This window comes from Juglans microcarpa x Juglans regia, chromosome 2D, assembly GCF_004785595.1.
Source record: "Juglans microcarpa x Juglans regia isolate MS1-56 chromosome 2D, Jm3101_v1.0, whole genome shotgun sequence".
Lineage (NCBI taxonomy): Eukaryota > Viridiplantae > Streptophyta > Magnoliopsida > Fagales > Juglandaceae > Juglans > Juglans microcarpa x Juglans regia.
In genome coordinates, this window is record NC_054596.1 from 30,098,504 (window position 1) to 30,115,540 (window position 17,037).

Genomic DNA, 17,037 nt, shown 5'->3' on the forward strand with positions numbered 1-17,037 from the left:
GCGCGTGCTGCTGCAAGCACGCAGAGGCCACAAAATGACCCTGGTGGCGTCAAGGTGCGGTGCCGTGCAGAGCAGTTAGCTCTGCGTGTGGCCCTGCATGCGGTTCTGCCACAATAGAGCCTGTGGCACCACCATGGTGCAAGGCTTTTCGTGCAGTAGAGTCCCCACTGCATCTAGTTGCTCCCCACCACCTACGGGTGAGCACTGCCCCTTGGGAATGCAACACTAGTGGATGCGCGCAACAAGCGCACCGCCATGAATGGCACAGCTTCGCTGCACCCTGACGGTCAATTTGTCAAAACCGTCACAGGCTGCGGAACCTTGTTTGTGTTGCAGTGGTAGCACCTTATTGGTGCATGCAACTTTGTCCGATGCGCCACCACAATGCGCACTGCTGCCTTTTGTGGTGCTTGCAGCAATCTGGAGAGCACGTGCACGGGTCCTTGTTGATTCGAGTGGGTGGTTGCAGCTATTACACAGCGGCGCTACTACCGTAACGGCCAACCTCGGCAGCCATGTTACATAACATTGTGCATGGAAAAATTTTCTCGTAAATGAAATACAACATGCACGTGAAAAAACAAATTGGGAACAACCGATCTTGCTCTGATACCAATATTAGAAATACTAGATCAGAATACATAGCGGAAACGATATTACCTCATTGGTAAATCGTAGATCTAGTGTGGTTGTTCCATGAATTCTCCATCGTTGTCGTTGTTCATCTGGAATCTCCTGTATCGATGATGGAGTGTGCTACGTGGTAATATAACATAGCAACACTCACATATTCTACAGCTTAGATGTCGGGACTAGAGATAACTAATTGAGAGAGAGAGCTTGTTGATCCAAGTGTCTCATCCAAAGAGGGAAGGGGCTATGTAAATAGCCCCTCTAGTGTAACCCCTTTCCATCAAGCCTCATAAAGTGGTGAAGGGGTGAAGGTGAAGGGGTGCCTACTATGAGTGCCCCTTTCTTACATATAGTATAATTAAATGTGTCGTTGAGATGTAAAATAAGTAGAAATTTAACTTTTTCTCAGATTGTAACAATGGAGGAGATTAAAACGAACAAAAAATACCAAATGATAAAGCTAGGGAGGGACAATCGAATGGCACTAATTTCCTTAAATGAGAGGCTAGTTTGAACATTTGTTGTGCTTTTGAGAAGTTGTGGCTGGAAATTGAGGTAATTAGGATATTTATCTACTTTGGACCCTAAGAAGGAGCAGAATAAAAGGGACAAAAGACTCAGAAATATGCATCATGTAGAGACAGTGGGCTATTACTTGGAAATTCCTCAAGTGTTGTCCTTTTGTTGTATTATGCACAAGTTTCATTTAAATATAAAATTATATTTGGTTGCTTTAAAATAATTTTCAAGATGATATGAAATTATTTAAATAAAATTGATTAATAAAAACTATTTTATTTTCAGAGCTCTAAAATTAAAGAAACTAAATTCCAAAACATAGATTTGATTCAATAACAATTAAAATAATTTTAGACTTTAAAAAAAATATTCAAATAATTTTAAATACTTGACTCAATTTAAAAATCATCTACTAATTTTAAAAATAAGGATTTGACACTCAAAGAATTTTAGGCAAGACTTGTGACCAACCCGAGAGGAAATTGGAGCGGTTGGTCACAATAGGATATTGCAATCTTTGCCCTATATTCCTGACGACCTTGACCTTGTCGGGCCATTCCATTATAGGTGACACCGCTCAAATCCCGTATTTTTTTATTGGAATTGACTTTGATTCTATTTGTAATACCCCAAGATAGGCACAAGCCATATCTAAGTCATACTTCAAAAATATTGGTTAATGGTACAATTGAAGTCATATTGAAATTATTATAAAACCCAAGAACTTCTCCCTCCTAATCAATATGAGACTCTATACACCATCTATTATCATTCAGTATAATGACAACATATATATGTGACCTAATTAATCTTTGGCTCTATATGCCTTTGCATTATGACTCTTTTAGGCCTCATTTGATTATGAGATGAGATGAGATGAAATGAGACTCATCTTAGTAATCAAACCAGAACTTAGCTCTTTTACCCTCTAGATAAGATTAGACTGAAAATTGTTCAAGTTCCAACAAACCCAACAATAGATAAACATGGGCCACAAAGTTATGATCTAGAAATGCATTTCCAAAGGGCCCCAAGAAAAAGTCTTAGGAAAAAAAAGTCATGACAAAATGCCATATATGTACGGGCTAAAAGATCAATTCAGTGAGGTCTCAATGACGTTGGTCTACCACATCCCTTCTCCCTTTTGCGAGTCTCTTCTCTTTTTTTTTCTCTTCTCATCCAATAATCACACTAATTTACTTTGCCACTTGCAAGTGTTACCTTGCTTTAAACATTCAAATTTCACTCTAGATTTTTATTGGGATATTCGTCAAGTTATTGTCATCTGAAGCTCACATTTTTTTTCCCTCAAGTCCACTTGTTCCATTATTGCAGTATAAACTTGTTTAAAGCTTTTTTGTTGTACAGTTTTGTTGGACCAAATGATGCTAAAACACCTTTGATACTATAGCCAAAGGCATATGGCCTAACGACATAACACCCAAATATCCAAAATGGAGGTCTTGTGTTCGATCCCCCTCCCCGAATCAAAAAAACACATTTGATACCATAGAAGCTTCGAGGTACGAAGAACCACTAGTATGAATGGTGGCTTTCCAGGTCTTACTCCGAGGAATAATTGTTAAGGATGAATCAAAAGCCACCACCACCTGTCCTATGGAGAAAATGCTCACTACAAATTGTTAAAGAGAAGAAGAGTTCCTCACCTTTTGCCCAAGAAGCCCACACCTCTTACACACGGATTCAACAAAAACCTTGATTCTCTAGACATTTAAAGAATAAGCTACCCAAGTCATGAGGAACTTATTTATACACAAAGAGAGCCCTTTAAGTAAGGATTAGCCTTCAACCATTTGTACAAAGATTTATTATATTATCAAATTGGTGTATAGAACATATCTAGCAAAACACTTATATGATATAATTTGATTTGAAATATAAATTTTAAAATTTGAATTTTACAAATCAAATCTTACTATTTTAAATGATGTAGATGGTGTGTATTCTACATATCAACTTGAAAATATAATTTTTCTTTATTCAATTACTATTCGCTACATTTCATATACATTTATTTAGTTGTTGTGTCTTGAGCCCATTTGAGATTTTCGGTTCAACAACAATGTTTGATTCTTTGGAATGAGGCTGGTTCGAGGAATGAGATGAGATGAGATGAGAATTTTGTGAATAATAGTTAGATAGTTTGTGAATAATAGTGAGATAGTTTGAGTTGAGTATTTTTTAGAATATTGTTGTTGTATTTGAATTATGTTTAAGAATAAAATGAAATGAAATCAGATGAGAATTTTATGTCTCATCTAAGGCCCCAAATCTGCTAAGCATTCTCAATGATTGTTTTATCTTATTCTTTAAAATACATTATAGAAATCTCTTTTTTCTATTTTACATACTGAATTTACAATATAACATACATCATTGTATCTATTTTTTCTCTATATCATTTAAATATTATATTTTTAATATTTTATATTCATTTTAAATATTTCTTCTAACTACTAACATTTGTAGTATTTCTCCATATACAATGTCATATAATTATGTCTTATTTAAGATTAATCTAAATTTATAAGCCAAACCAAAATTTAAATTAATTCAAAATAGAAAAAAGAGATTATATTATGGTTTAACAGTAGGTCATAATATTAACAATTACTTGGTTAAATTATATTCAGCAGACAATCAATGTGTTCAAAGACAGTACACATACCTTACACTTCAATTAGTTGCACTGTTTTGACAAAGAAAGACTGTCTATTTAATCACCACCAATCAACCCTTTCAGTTCAACACACTATATATGTCTTCAATGAGTGAGCTTTTGCAAAAATAAATTAGAAAATAATTTTACACATCATCTCTATACTATATATCGTACATGATTTTTTATTTATTTATTTTTTTAGTAAATATGTGATGTAAGGATAATAAGTAAAAGAATTTAATTAATTTAATAGGAATAAAACAAAAAAAATAATAAAATAAAATAAAATAAAATATATGTGATATTTGATGAAAGATGATGTGTAGCAAAATCTTAATTTAAATAGTTCATGGTTAAACCAAAATCTTTCACGTGTCCAGTAGATGAAAATGCCGCGTGGTCAGCAACTATACAAAGTAAGTTAATGCAGGGAAATATTTTTTGAAAAATTCTTTTCATCATTTTTATACATCATACATCATATATATTTTTTTAATTTTTTTCTCTTATTAAATATATAATATATAAATAATGAGTAGAATAATTCAATAAGTTTAAGAAGAATAAAAGGAAAAAAATCTTAAAAAAAATTTTAAAAATAAAAAAAATAAGGTGTGTTGTGTGTGAGATGATGAGTAATAAAATTCAATTTCTTTATGTGCTCCCAAATTATTATTTCTTATTTATCAATAATTCTATTTTATAATTTTTACACCACACACCATGCTGTATAATTTAATTTAAAAAATAAATTTTAAATTTTAAATTTTATAAATTAAATTATGCTATATGAATGATGTATAACATAAAAACTTTCAAATAAAATTACTTTTCATTTATTAAATTGCATCACAGAGTACAATAAAAAAAAAAAAACCCATTTGCAACCGACGCTCCTAATTTTATTGAATTTGCACATCATCACCATCCTTCTAACAATTAAATTTCATGTAACCTTTAAGTTATTTTTATAGAGTTTTTCAAAATTTCCTATCCCAAATTTGATACAGATAAAAAAAATTAAACAAAGAATAATATAATATTAACAGAAAATAATTACATAATAAGAATATAATGCATGGAATATAATGTATAGAAGTATTCCATCGACGAGAAGATGCAAATCGAAACCAATTAGGCTTTCGGAAAGTAAATTTATTTTAATTTATTTCAATTCATTATTATAATTTTTTTAAATTTTAATATAAAATATAATAAATAATTTAATTTTTTTAAATTTTAAAATAATAATAATAATAATAAATAATATTTTAATAATATTTTATTATCTCAATTCAATTCAACTTAACTCAACTCAACTAAAAATTTAAATGCACTCTAACGAAACTTCTAGATTTGTAGTGGCCAGAACTGACTTTTAAAGGGTATTACTGTCATATTGATTGCATGGACTTGGACCACCGCCATTCTAATAATTCAACTAAGTCGGAAAAAGCGAAACCACACGTGTCGTGTAGCGTAATGGTTTTCATCCAGACTGACAGCTGAATCGGACGGACAGGACAAACTTCGTACGAAAAATTCGACTAGAAATTGAAAATTAAGGAGGGCTTCGTAAAAGTCGCGAGAAATCTCACCCAACCACTATCTTTGAATTATTTATGAATAAATATAAATTAAAATGATAGAATAAATTTTAAGACATCATTTAAAATGAATTTAAATATTTAAATATTAAGATAAATAGATTTATAAAAAATTAAAAAATATTATAAATAATGTATATAAAAAAGTGTTAAATTAAAAAAAATTATAAATCTTATATATAAAAAAAATTTTAAATTGAGATAAATGTAATATTTTAAAAATTAAATATTTAAATATTAAACTCAATTTAAAATTAAATTAAATTAAATTGATCTCCAACCGACCTTAATAAGTTTTCTCGAACGAAAATAATCCTCTCAAATGTGTTTAAAATTTTTTAATAGTAAAAAAGTGATTGTTAATAAATTTATAATTTTTTTTTATTTTTTTAATGATTAAGAATATTTAAAAAATTTATTTTTTAATTAAAAAAAATAAAAATCCATTTATATGCATATTTTAGATGTAGTACACCCTATTACTGTCCTTCCTCCTAATTAAATTAAAAAACCTACTCCAGTTAACCAAAAGACATGGACACGTGCATCCCGAATCCAGCGAGTATTAGCTTTTTCCCTACGCTAGCGTGTATCAGATTTACTAATCCGCGTCGCCTTTTCTCTATAAAACAACCAGGAAGCTCGGACCCAGAGGCATAAAAACAACATTACGCAGTTCTGTCGCTCCTCTCCGTTCTGCACCAAATCTGTCCACTTTTTCTCCAAACAGATCGATCCCAGATATTTTCTCTATTGCTCTAAAAGCACATCCAAAACCCTCGCATTTTCTTCTCTCATCGACCTAAAATCGGCGATAGGGTTTTGGAAATCCGTGTAATTTTTCGAAACTATAAGGGGGAGAGAGAGAAAACTGTATGAGCTGGTTTGGGAAGCCGGGTTTCTTATTGAATTATTCGAATTCTTCTTCGAATTCCAATCATTTTATAACTTGTCTCTTAATTTTTATTCTTCATTACTCGCCTCAATTGCCTCCTTCCCTCTTTAATTTCGAGAAAAAACGTCTGGATCCTTTATCCTCTATTATTAGCATTAGTAATAGTCATAGTAACAGATTAAATAATTGTCTTATTGTCGATCGCCGATTGTCGCTGCGAAATGGAGTCTGTAGGCACCAAGAGTAATCCCCAATTGCGCAGAGGTTTGTTTTTGTAATTTTTACAGTTTCTTGACCGTACGACTCCTCGCTCTCTCTTCACCTTTCGTTGTTTGTTTTTATTTTTAATACGAATTTGTTGTTGCCTTTAAAGAAAAAAATTACATTGGAAAGAAAATTCTATTATTACTGTAATGATCGCTACATTTGCTAGGGAGTATGTCTTGACTGATATATACGTTTTTTGTTTTTAATTTTTAATTTTATTATTGATGTTGCTGAGTTATGCTGTTCTCTAGCTTCTGAAATTATTAATCACTCATTTTATTATGAACTATTAGCTTAGGAGTTCTTTGGACTATGAAAATACAAAAAGGGGAAAATAAACTTTAAATTAAGGAAAAAGTTAGGTTATAAAAACAAATGCTGTTTGGACAAATGAAAAAGGAAAATTATTTAATTGTGTTGATTGTGACAAGGAAACTTCGATGTGCTTTCAATTGGTATTAGTTGAGCCGTTTTGGATGGCTTCATTAATCTGAATTCGTTCATTTTCTTTGTAGGCCTTTGCTCAAATGTCGAGAGGAAGCCATCTGTCATTGTCATTGGCGGCGGTATGGCTGGAATTGCAGCTGCTCGTGCTCTTCATGATGCCTCGTTTCAGGTATTCTTAGTATAACGTGTTAAGTGCTATTGTGGATGATAACCATTGTTTCGTGATGCCTCGTTTCAAGTAAACTTCGATGTTTACTTGGGTTTGATCGGCTTTTAACCAACTCCCTGCCCAAAAGCAGCCAGATTTTTGAAATCATAGATGTTGAGGAAAAAGCTACTTTTGGGTTGGCCCTACTTTATAGAAAAATGATATATATGAGGCTGACCCAAAGTTATTTGAAATTAGCACATTGTTGGGTTTAGTTAGAGCTAAGACTCTTCAGTCATAGTTCGTGTACTATATTTGGTGGGCAATATGGTTTAAGCAAACTGCTAGGTGATCTACTGCCAAAAGGCACTTATAATATGCAATTATACGCCAGTGTGGAGCTGATATACTTGCTGTTAATTTAAGTTGGTCTCACTTTAAATTTGGAGAAGTCCAACGTAGTTAAGCTTAGTCCACTTTGTCTATGCATGCTAAATAAGTAGCTAATACTGATATTATATGTGCTACCTGTCACTTGCAGTCTGGTTGGATGGATGAGTGTGAGTGTGAGTGTGAGAGAGTATCATTGTACTTTGATGTGGCAAGATATATATTTTTCTCCACCGTGATGGAGCATCTATGTTGCTATTAATTGTACTTTGATTTGACAAGATGCATCCATGCATCCTTTTATTTTTTGCTTTATTTTTTTGTGTGTTTAGGTTGTCTTGTTGGAATCACGGGATAGGATTGGTGGTCGCGTTTATACAGATTACACCTTTGGTTTTCCAGTTGACTTGGGTGCATCATGGTAAATTTTTTGTAAATATGTCCCTTATTAGATATTTGAGAGTGCCCATATATTAATGTCGAAACTTGACATATTGGCGTGATGCCTTAGGTTGCATGGAGTGTGCAAAGAGAATCCCTTGGCACCATTGATTGGGAGATTAGGACTACCCTTATACCGTACTAGTGGGGACAACTCTGTGCTGTATGATCATGATTTGGAGAGGTTAGTATTTATTTTGCTGCTTTTGATGTGAGATTTTTTTTCTTGATAGATGTGCAAATATTTGAATTCTTCTAAACAGGGTTTACTTCCTAGAGGTGGGTTTAAAGGGCCTCGAATTGCTCAGATTCCATATTATAAAAAAATCTGTTCTTTCTACCAACTTGCGTGAATTCCTGCTATTTAAAATCCCTAACTTTGTCATTTCAGCCTGTTTGTAAGGTGTAAAATACCCATTTAGAGTAGTGACTGGATCCCCTTATTGCTGAAGCAAATAAAGACTATTCCTACGTTCTAATGCATACCTGGTTTCAATCCTGTTATTTTTTATATATATTGTAATTTTTGAGTTGTTGTTTAGCACCGATACGTGGATATGTGAACTATTTCTCTGTACCTATTAGAATGTATGTCAAGCTAAAATAATTCAATTGCCTTAATTTTGAATAAGGCAAGGTTCTCATGCATTTTAAAAATTTTCAGCCATATTTGTTTCTTATATATTTTTGGCGTATTTGTTTGCTTGTTGAATGGTGTATTGCTATGTAAATGTAAGTCCATCTTTCAAACTGCTGCCGGCAATAAACTGAAATGCAACGAAATACAAAGGATACATTCAAATGTGTTGTATGTGGTTGTGGATAGCTATTTTTTTTGGGGGGAGGATAAGTAATGGCAGATACCCTGTGGCTTGCCTTCGGTGAAGTGGTTATACAATATCTTGTGGATTCCCTTTGGCTAGCTCTGTGTGAATTTAGTGAGTGTGGTTCTTGTGCAGGTGGTTGTAAATTATTTAAATCTCTGGCAATCATAGCATAAATAATTGTTAAAAGGACAAAATCATGGAACGAAGCTTCATGACCTTTAGTTGATTATGTTATCAATTCACTCCTTCAGAATATCTTCTTGTATAGATTGCATCTGTAACATATATTGAATTTTATTTTTCGACATGTCCTTCAGCGTAGCTGGAATTTCCTAAACTCAGTTTGCTTGATTTTGAGTATTATTTAATGGATAATTTTTTTGGTTTTATATATCATATGTTCTCTGCAGCTATGCGCTCTTTGATATGGATGGGAATCAAGTTCCTCAGGAATTAGTTACTAAAGTTGGTGAAGCATTTGAGAGTATTTTAAAGGAGGCAAGTGATATTTTATTTTTCATTATTCAATTTTAGTTTTTTAGTATTATCAATATTGAGATTTATAATTCGAATGTCATCCAAGTCATGTCTGGTGCTTCTAATATTTATTCTGTCTCACTATGGACATTCATTGACTTGATATTTTCATTCTTGAATGTAGACGGATAAAATAAGAGAGGAATCAAGCGAAGACATATCCATATTCCGTGCTTTCTCAATTGTTTTTGAAAGGAGGCCAGAATTGAGGTTTCATCAACATGCTTGCATAATACAATTCGTAGTTTTATTTTTGTGTTAATTGATAGTCAAGAACTGGTTTACCTAAAATTTCCCTTGCATGCAACAGGTTGGAGGGGCTTGCTTATAATGTTCTTCAGTGGTATTTATGTAGAATGGAAGGCTGGTTTGCTGCGGATGCTGAGACCATCTCACTAAAATGTTGGGATCAGGCAAGTTTCTGTATGCCAGAAATTTATATATTGCAGGACTGCTTGAAGTCTATACGTAGCATTATGGGGAATTTTACCAATTTCAAGATGAATGGTGAAACAAGAAGTCTATAGTGGTAGACACTAGAATATAGGTTTGCATTATGATAATTTCTTATGTTGGGAACTTGAAAATGAGTTAAATACTTTCTTTTTAATTAATAAGAATTTTATTAACAAGAATAGGCACAGTCTAAGTGCACAGGATGTACAAAGGAAATACCTACTACACTCTAGAAAGCAGGAAACTAAGACAGAAACAAATTCAGTACATTATCGTCATTCTTTACAAAGATCTTAGCCCACAAACTCAAAGTAGAAAAGAAAAAAGTTCGAAGATCTTCACAAGAACACTCTTTTTCTTCAAAATATCTTTCATTTCTTTCCAGCCATAAACACCACATTAAACACAAAGGAATTATTCTCCATCTAGCAGCAACACATTTCCTTGCTTTGAAACCACGCCAACAAGCAAGAAGATCCACAACTTCCTTAGACATCACCCGATATAAACCCCGTCCAACCAATAACATCGTTCCGCAAAGACTTTGCTACCTCACAATGTAAAAAAAAAAGATGATTGACAGATTCACCGTACTTCTTGCATATGACACACCGATCAGCTATACACAAACCATGTTTTCTAAAGTTATCCGTGGCCAATACTTTCCCTAGAGCAACCACCCAACTGAAGAACGCCACCTTAGTAGGTAACTTCACCCTTCAAATGCTTTTCCAGGGGAATACATAGATAAAATGACAATTAAGCATCTTATAAAAAGAACTGACTGAAAACTTGAAATTTTTAGCATGATCCCACAATAGCCTATCCTCTCTTCCTTGCATCATTTTTGAATTATAAATTCTTTCCAAAAAATCTAAAACAACATTTACTTCCGAGTCATTTGCATCTCTAATAAAGTCAACATTCCATAGAATATTATTATCCGTACATTGAAGATAATCTGCCACAACAACATTTTGATCTCTTGCAATTCTGTAAAGAGATGGAAAATCTGATTTAAGAGCTGATTTTCCACACCAAATGTCATCTCAAAAGAGAATCTTCTTCCCTTCTCCCACCTTAAATTTAATATGTTTAGAACACTCCCTCCAACCTTCCTAATAAACTTCCATAAACTCACCCCATACGCTTTTCTAACTTTATTAGAACACCAATCCCCCCACCCACTCCCATATTTAACAACAACATTCTTCCATAAAGCATCTATCTCTTCATGATATCTCCAAAGCCATTTTCCAATGAGTGCTTTATTAAACAACTTCAAATTTCTCACCTCCAATCCTCCACAAGAAACTGGTTGACAAACCTTATTCTAACTAACAAAATGAAACTTCTTTCATTCTTCTATTCCTCCCCATAAGAAATTACGATAAATTTTCTGAATTATTCTAGCAACCCCAGCCGGCAAAGGGAAAAGTGAGAGAAAATACGTAGAAAGATTAGTCAACGTACACTTTATCAAAGTATTTATGCCCCCTTTAGACAAATATAACTTTTTTCATCCAAGCAATATTCTCTCAATCTTCTCAATCACTCCATTCCATATCAAAACAGATTTGTGAGGAGCCCCCAAGGGAAGATCAAGATACTTCAGCATCTGTGAAGCAATCTGACACTCCAAAATATTACCTACGACACCCACAGATACAATTTCAGACTTGTTTAGGTTAATCCTGAGACCTGAAACAACTTCAAAACATAACAACAATGCTCTCAAAGATTGAATATGTTTTTGGTTGGGCTCACTGAAAATCAAAGTGTCATCGGCAAAAAGAAGATGAGATAATTTCATGCTCCTCATTGCCCACGTCAAAACCCGACAAGTACCTTTTTTCTACCGCTGCTTCCAACATTCTACTCAATGCATCCATGACAAGGACAAAAAGAAAAGGAGATAGCGGGTCTCCTTGTCTCAAACCACATGAACTATTTAAAAAACTCAATTGGAGTGCCATTCACTAAAACAGAAAATCTCGACGTCGAAATACAATGTTTGATTCACATACACCACTTCTCTCCAAAGCCATCTCTTCCAAACAAATACAATAGAAAATTCCAACTAACATGGTCATGTGCTTTTTCCATGTCCAATTTAATCAAAATTTCAGGTTCATTTGATTTAATTCTTCTGTCCACATACTCATTAGCAACTAAAACGGAGTCAAGAATTTGTCTCCCTCTTACAAAGGCATTTTGAGATTTTGATTTAATATTTCCTAACAGCACACTCATACGATTAGTTAACACCTTAGAGATTATCTTTTTTACCCCATTCACCAAACTAATAGGCTGAAAATCCTGCATCTCCACAGCACCTACCTTTTTGGGAATAAGTGCTATAAATGTAATGTTGAAACTTTTCCCAAATTTCATAAATGTATAAAATTTATGAAAAACCTTCATAATATCATCCTGCACTATAACCCAGCAAGATTGAAATAAAGCCATTGAGAAACCATCAGGACCCGGAGCCTTATCCCTTGCCATTCCTCTAATCACATCAAGAACTTCATCCTCTTCAAAAGCTCTTCCCAACCATTCTGCACATGCCTGATCAATGGAATCCAAAAACAGCCAATCAAGCTTTGGTCTCCATGAGTATTCTTCGCTGAACAACCTTGTGTAGAAATTGACAATGTGATCCTTAATGACCTCTTGACCTGAAATGATGTTTTCAACATCATAAAGAACCTCAATAGCATTATTTTTTTGACGATAGTTTGCCATACGGTGAAAAGTTTTCATGCATGTCACCTTCCTTCAGCCAAATGACTTGAGATTTTTGTCTCCAAGAGATTTCTTCCATTAAATTGATCTTCTCTAAATCCTCCACAACCACTTTTTTTCTCTCCAATTCGTCACCAGATGTCTCCTAGCAGCTTCCTTTCCTCCAAACTCTGCAACTGCTGCATCAAAAGTTTCCTTTTATTTTCCGTGTTCCCAAACTTCTCAACATTCCACCTCTTCAAATCTGTTTTTAATGCTTTAAGTTTACCAGCCAGCACAAAGCTCGGAGTACCAAAAAAAGAGTACGAAGACCACCACAATCTCACCCTATCCACAAAACCCTTAGCCTCTAACCACATATTTTCAAATTTAAAATACTTTAGTCCTCTAAAAGTGCCCTTACTCTCCAACATAATAGGATAATGGTCAGAACACATTCTCGGTAACCTTTTCTTCCTCAAATCAGGAAAACGAACCTCCCAAGTAGCTGAAACCAGAAACTGTCTAGCCTAGACCATGCCCTTCCATTAGACCAAGTAAAATCCCCATCAACCATCAGAAGATCGATCAAACAAAGCTCAAAAAATCAGATCTGAAAAAGCATTCATGGCATGAGAGAAATAATTATCCCCCACTTGCTTGCTAGGGAACTGAGTAATGTTAAAATCTCCTCCAAAACACCAAGGAACCCCCAATAGCAGTAAAAACCCGCCATTTCATCCCATAAAATACTCTTACTATTATCCATGTTAGAACCATAAATCCTTGCAAAAGCCCATTCAAAACCATCATCCACACTTTTGAATCGGCAAGCAACCTTTAACTCTCTGACATAATGATCTACCATCTCCACTAACCTCCTATCCCACATAATAATAATACCACCCGAAGCCCCTTTTACTAATTTAATCCATCCCACACATTGACAGCTCCATAAACTATTCACAATTGTTTGATTAACCCACTTCAATCCTTCTTGGCCCGCTTTAAGATTTCGTAGCATGGATTTTTCTACATACAATCTTTCATGGTTCCCAATTGGCTATCTGGCGCGACAATTGTTAGTTGATTGTTTTGCTACTTGTAGCCCCATACAGGCTTGGAAAACATTTAGGGCATGCTTGGGTAATGAGATGAGATGAGATTTATGTGAATAGTAGTAAAATGGTTTGTAAATAGTATTGAAATGGTTATCACCAAGGGGTTGGCCCATGTGGTGAAGGTCTTGGTCTTGGGGTATCACTCCCTTCAAGGTCTAAAGTTCAACACCTTATGGGTGCAAATAATCTTTTGGGGCCACACTCCCTGGTAAAAAGTCAGTGATTTAACTAGTTCCGTGTAGGGAAACTTCAGAGGGTGCGGTGCACGGGACCGGGATTTACTATGCAAGGGTGGGTCCGAAGGGCCTGCCTTGGAGAGGTTCCCTGACATTAAAAAAAAAAAAAAATAGTATTGAAATAGTTTGAGTTAAGATGTTTTATTGAGTTTTGAAAAAATAGATAGAAAAAGTTGAATAAAAATATTATAGAGTTAAAATATTGTTTGAATATAATTTTCTAATATTATTTTGTTTTGAAATTTGAATAAAGTTGTCTTATTTTTTTTTTTGTGTTTTGTTTGGAAGTTTGAAAAAGTTGTAATGATTAACTAATGATTAGATAAAAAAGTTGAATAAATGAAATTGAAAAATGTTTTTTGTTTAAGTGATGTTTGGGAAGGAAATTATGAAAACTTCTAAGATGAAATGAGATAATCAAATCTAAGCGTCCAAACATGGCCTTGATCAATAGAGCTATCGAGTCTAAGAAATCCAATTTCATTAAACCTTCTTAAGGAGATACAATGACATAAAATTTCATGGAATGGATATTAGAAGAAACAAAGAAATTGTCCATAAATTTGTATTCAGGAGTTCGTATTGTATTGCTTTTGATGATTTGAATGAGGCAGTTCTGGCGGCTTCCTGAATATCACAAGTGAAATTGTAGCGAGAAATATTCCTGTTGTAGCGAGAAATATTCCTTTCCTTTTGTCGAGTAAATACATATCAGGGTTGGGTTATAGTTCTCAAAGATAAAAAATAAATTTAAAATGAACAGGACATCTGCAGGACTAATAACATAAGCAAAACTCAAAAGAAAAACCTAGTAGTAGCGGAAAATTCCTTTCTGTAAAAACTATCAGTCTCTCTGAAGGTTTTGCTAGAAACCTTTTTCTTTCTAATAATACTGTTTTGTGTTTCTTCTCCTTTTGTTTTTTTTTTTTCCCCTTTTGGGTGGTGGGGTTGTTGATTTATATTGTTGCTAAGCTAAGCATTGACTGCGTGCTGCCTTTATATTATTCTTATATACAGGAAGAACTGCTCCCTGGTGGTCATGGGCTTATGGTAAGGGGCTACATCCCAGTTATAAACACTCTTGCCAAAGGTCTAGACATCCATTTGGGCCACAGGTTTGAATTAAGTATTTGCAATGCTTTTCTTTTGCTCAGCCCATGTATTCTATAAGAGCTTTAATTCTTGTACCTACCTTCAGGGTTACATGTTCTGTAATGAGCTATTAATTCTTGTCACTGCCCTCAGGGTTACAAAGATTGTAAGGCGTTATAATGGAGTGAAGGTAACTGTAGAAAATGGGAGAACATTTGTTGCAGATGCTGCTATTGTTGCTGTACCTCTTGGTGTGCTGAAAGCAAAAAGCATAAGCTTTGAGCCAAAGCTCCCAGAGTGGAAGGAAATGGCCATTGCTGACCTTGGAGTAGGGATTGAGAATAAAATACTGTTGCACTTTGAAAAGGTGTTCTGGCCAAATGTGGAGTTCTTAGGAGTTGTTGCAGAGACATCTTATGGTTGCAGCTACTTTCTAAATCTTCACAAGGCTACTGGTCACTCTGTCCTTGTTTATATGCCTGCCGGGCAGCTAGCCAAAGACATTGAAAAAATGTCTGATGAAGCTGCTGCTAATTTTGCTTACATGCAACTCAAAAGGATCCTGCCAAATGCTTCTGCCCCGGTACGACTTCTGCTTTATGCTGTTAATTTATTTATTTTTGAAAATTTTCAAGTTGAGATACTTTAAGGCCTTTGACAGAGGCAGTATCTGATTCCATTTTACCCGGAAGTTCTTGAATATGGTTTTTGTCTGAATTATGCAGATTCAGTATCTTGTTTCTCGTTGGGGCGCAGATGTTAACTCACTTGGCTCCTATAGCTATGATACAGTAGGCAAATCCCATGATCTGTATGAGAGGCTAAGGATCCCAGTGGATAACTTATTCTTTGCGGGAGAGGCAACAAGCTCGAACTTCCCAGGTTCGGTGCACGGTGCTTTCTCAACTGGACTGATGGCTGCTGAAGACTGTAGGATGCGGGTCTTGGAACGATATGGGGAGTTGGATTTGTTCCAGCCAGTCATGGGCGAGGAGGGCTCAGTGTCAGTCCCACTACTGATCTCCCGGATGTAACTCTTAGGCTGCCTCCATTTAGGTCTTATAATGAAATAGGAGATATGTATTAGTGGGATCTGGGTAGAGCATTATTGCCGTTTTGTTTGGCCCACAGGGAAATGATACCAAGGAAAAGGTACCTTTTTTCCCATGGATTTATCAATTAAATATTGGTTAATGCCTATGTCTTCTTCTGTATGACGTGGGATAATATACTTTACTGGTAGTAGACATCAATATTGGGGCTCCTAAAAATAAATCTGGTTATCAGAAGATTATGTTATTAGGAGGCAGTAGTTGGTTTATTTGTAGGTGCCTCTGCTTTGTTGGTGGGAAGGACACTATTATTTGCTATATGAAGTTGTAATAAATAAAGGCTCTCTCTCTCGTTGCGTATGTTTTCTTGCTCTACCACCATGCATTGCAAAGCCCTTGATAACCTTACTGCTGTGCTGAATTTATAGCCAAGAAATATGTGTTTGCTTCGACGTCTTAATATTTAGCACGGTGAGAAGTTTAGAACATCGAATCGGTACTTGAAAATGCCCAGAGTACCCCCCACCTAACCCCCCAACATAGACGGCTGAAAATGTTAAAATTGGACTGTAATACTAACATGTATTTTTTCATATTTTTGTTTGGTAAAAAACATGAAAAAAAAAACTTTTAAAAACAAATATAGAAGGCAATGCAATTCTGTCCTAACGCGCAACAAATTCGGAAACTGAATGATTAAATAACAAATAAAACCTCATCTTAGACCAAGCGAAAAGGGAAAAATGCAATTGCAATCCACAAATCATCTTGGACCAAGTCATGAGTTTCATGCCGGGTAGGATGACTCTATGTGATGATTGGGGTGTAACGTTTTTGTATTGGTTCAATTGATAACATGGATAGATAAGAGTCCCCGCGTTGATCATGTGTGACGTCTTTGTGTGTGTTTTGACCAGATATAGTGATTTCCTGAATTAGTTGGTTCTAAATTTGGTGAA

The 17,037-nt window shown here is 34.6% G+C and overlaps 1 protein-coding gene across 1 annotated transcript; it reads left to right on the plus strand.

Moving 5' to 3' along the window:
* The first annotated feature begins 6,071 nt into the window (after nt 1–6,071).
* Nucleotides 6,072–16,438, plus strand: LOC121249899 (polyamine oxidase 2-like). The gene is made up of 10 exons (XM_041148755.1): nt 6,072–6,601; nt 7,120–7,220; nt 7,922–8,010; nt 8,101–8,214; nt 9,268–9,355; nt 9,519–9,604; nt 9,705–9,807; nt 14,952–15,049; nt 15,180–15,609; nt 15,752–16,438. The coding sequence occupies exons 1-10, from the start codon at nt 6,559–6,561 to the stop codon at nt 16,058–16,060; spliced, it is 1,461 nt and encodes a 486-aa protein (XP_041004689.1). The 5' UTR covers nt 6,072–6,558; the 3' UTR covers nt 16,061–16,438.
* Nucleotides 16,439–17,037: the final 599 nt, after the last annotated feature.

Coding starts and splice junctions, on each gene's coding strand:
- LOC121249899 (XM_041148755.1), top strand. CDS start 6,559: ATGGAGTCTGTAGGCACCAAGAGTAATCCCCAATTGCGCAGAG. Junction 9,605..9,704: donor GAAAGGAGGCCAGAATTGAG/GTTTCATCAACA, acceptor TGCATGCAACAG/GTTGGAGGGGCTTGCTTATA. Junction 15,050..15,179: donor GACATCCATTTGGGCCACAG/GTTTGAATTAAG, acceptor CACTGCCCTCAG/GGTTACAAAGATTGTAAGGC.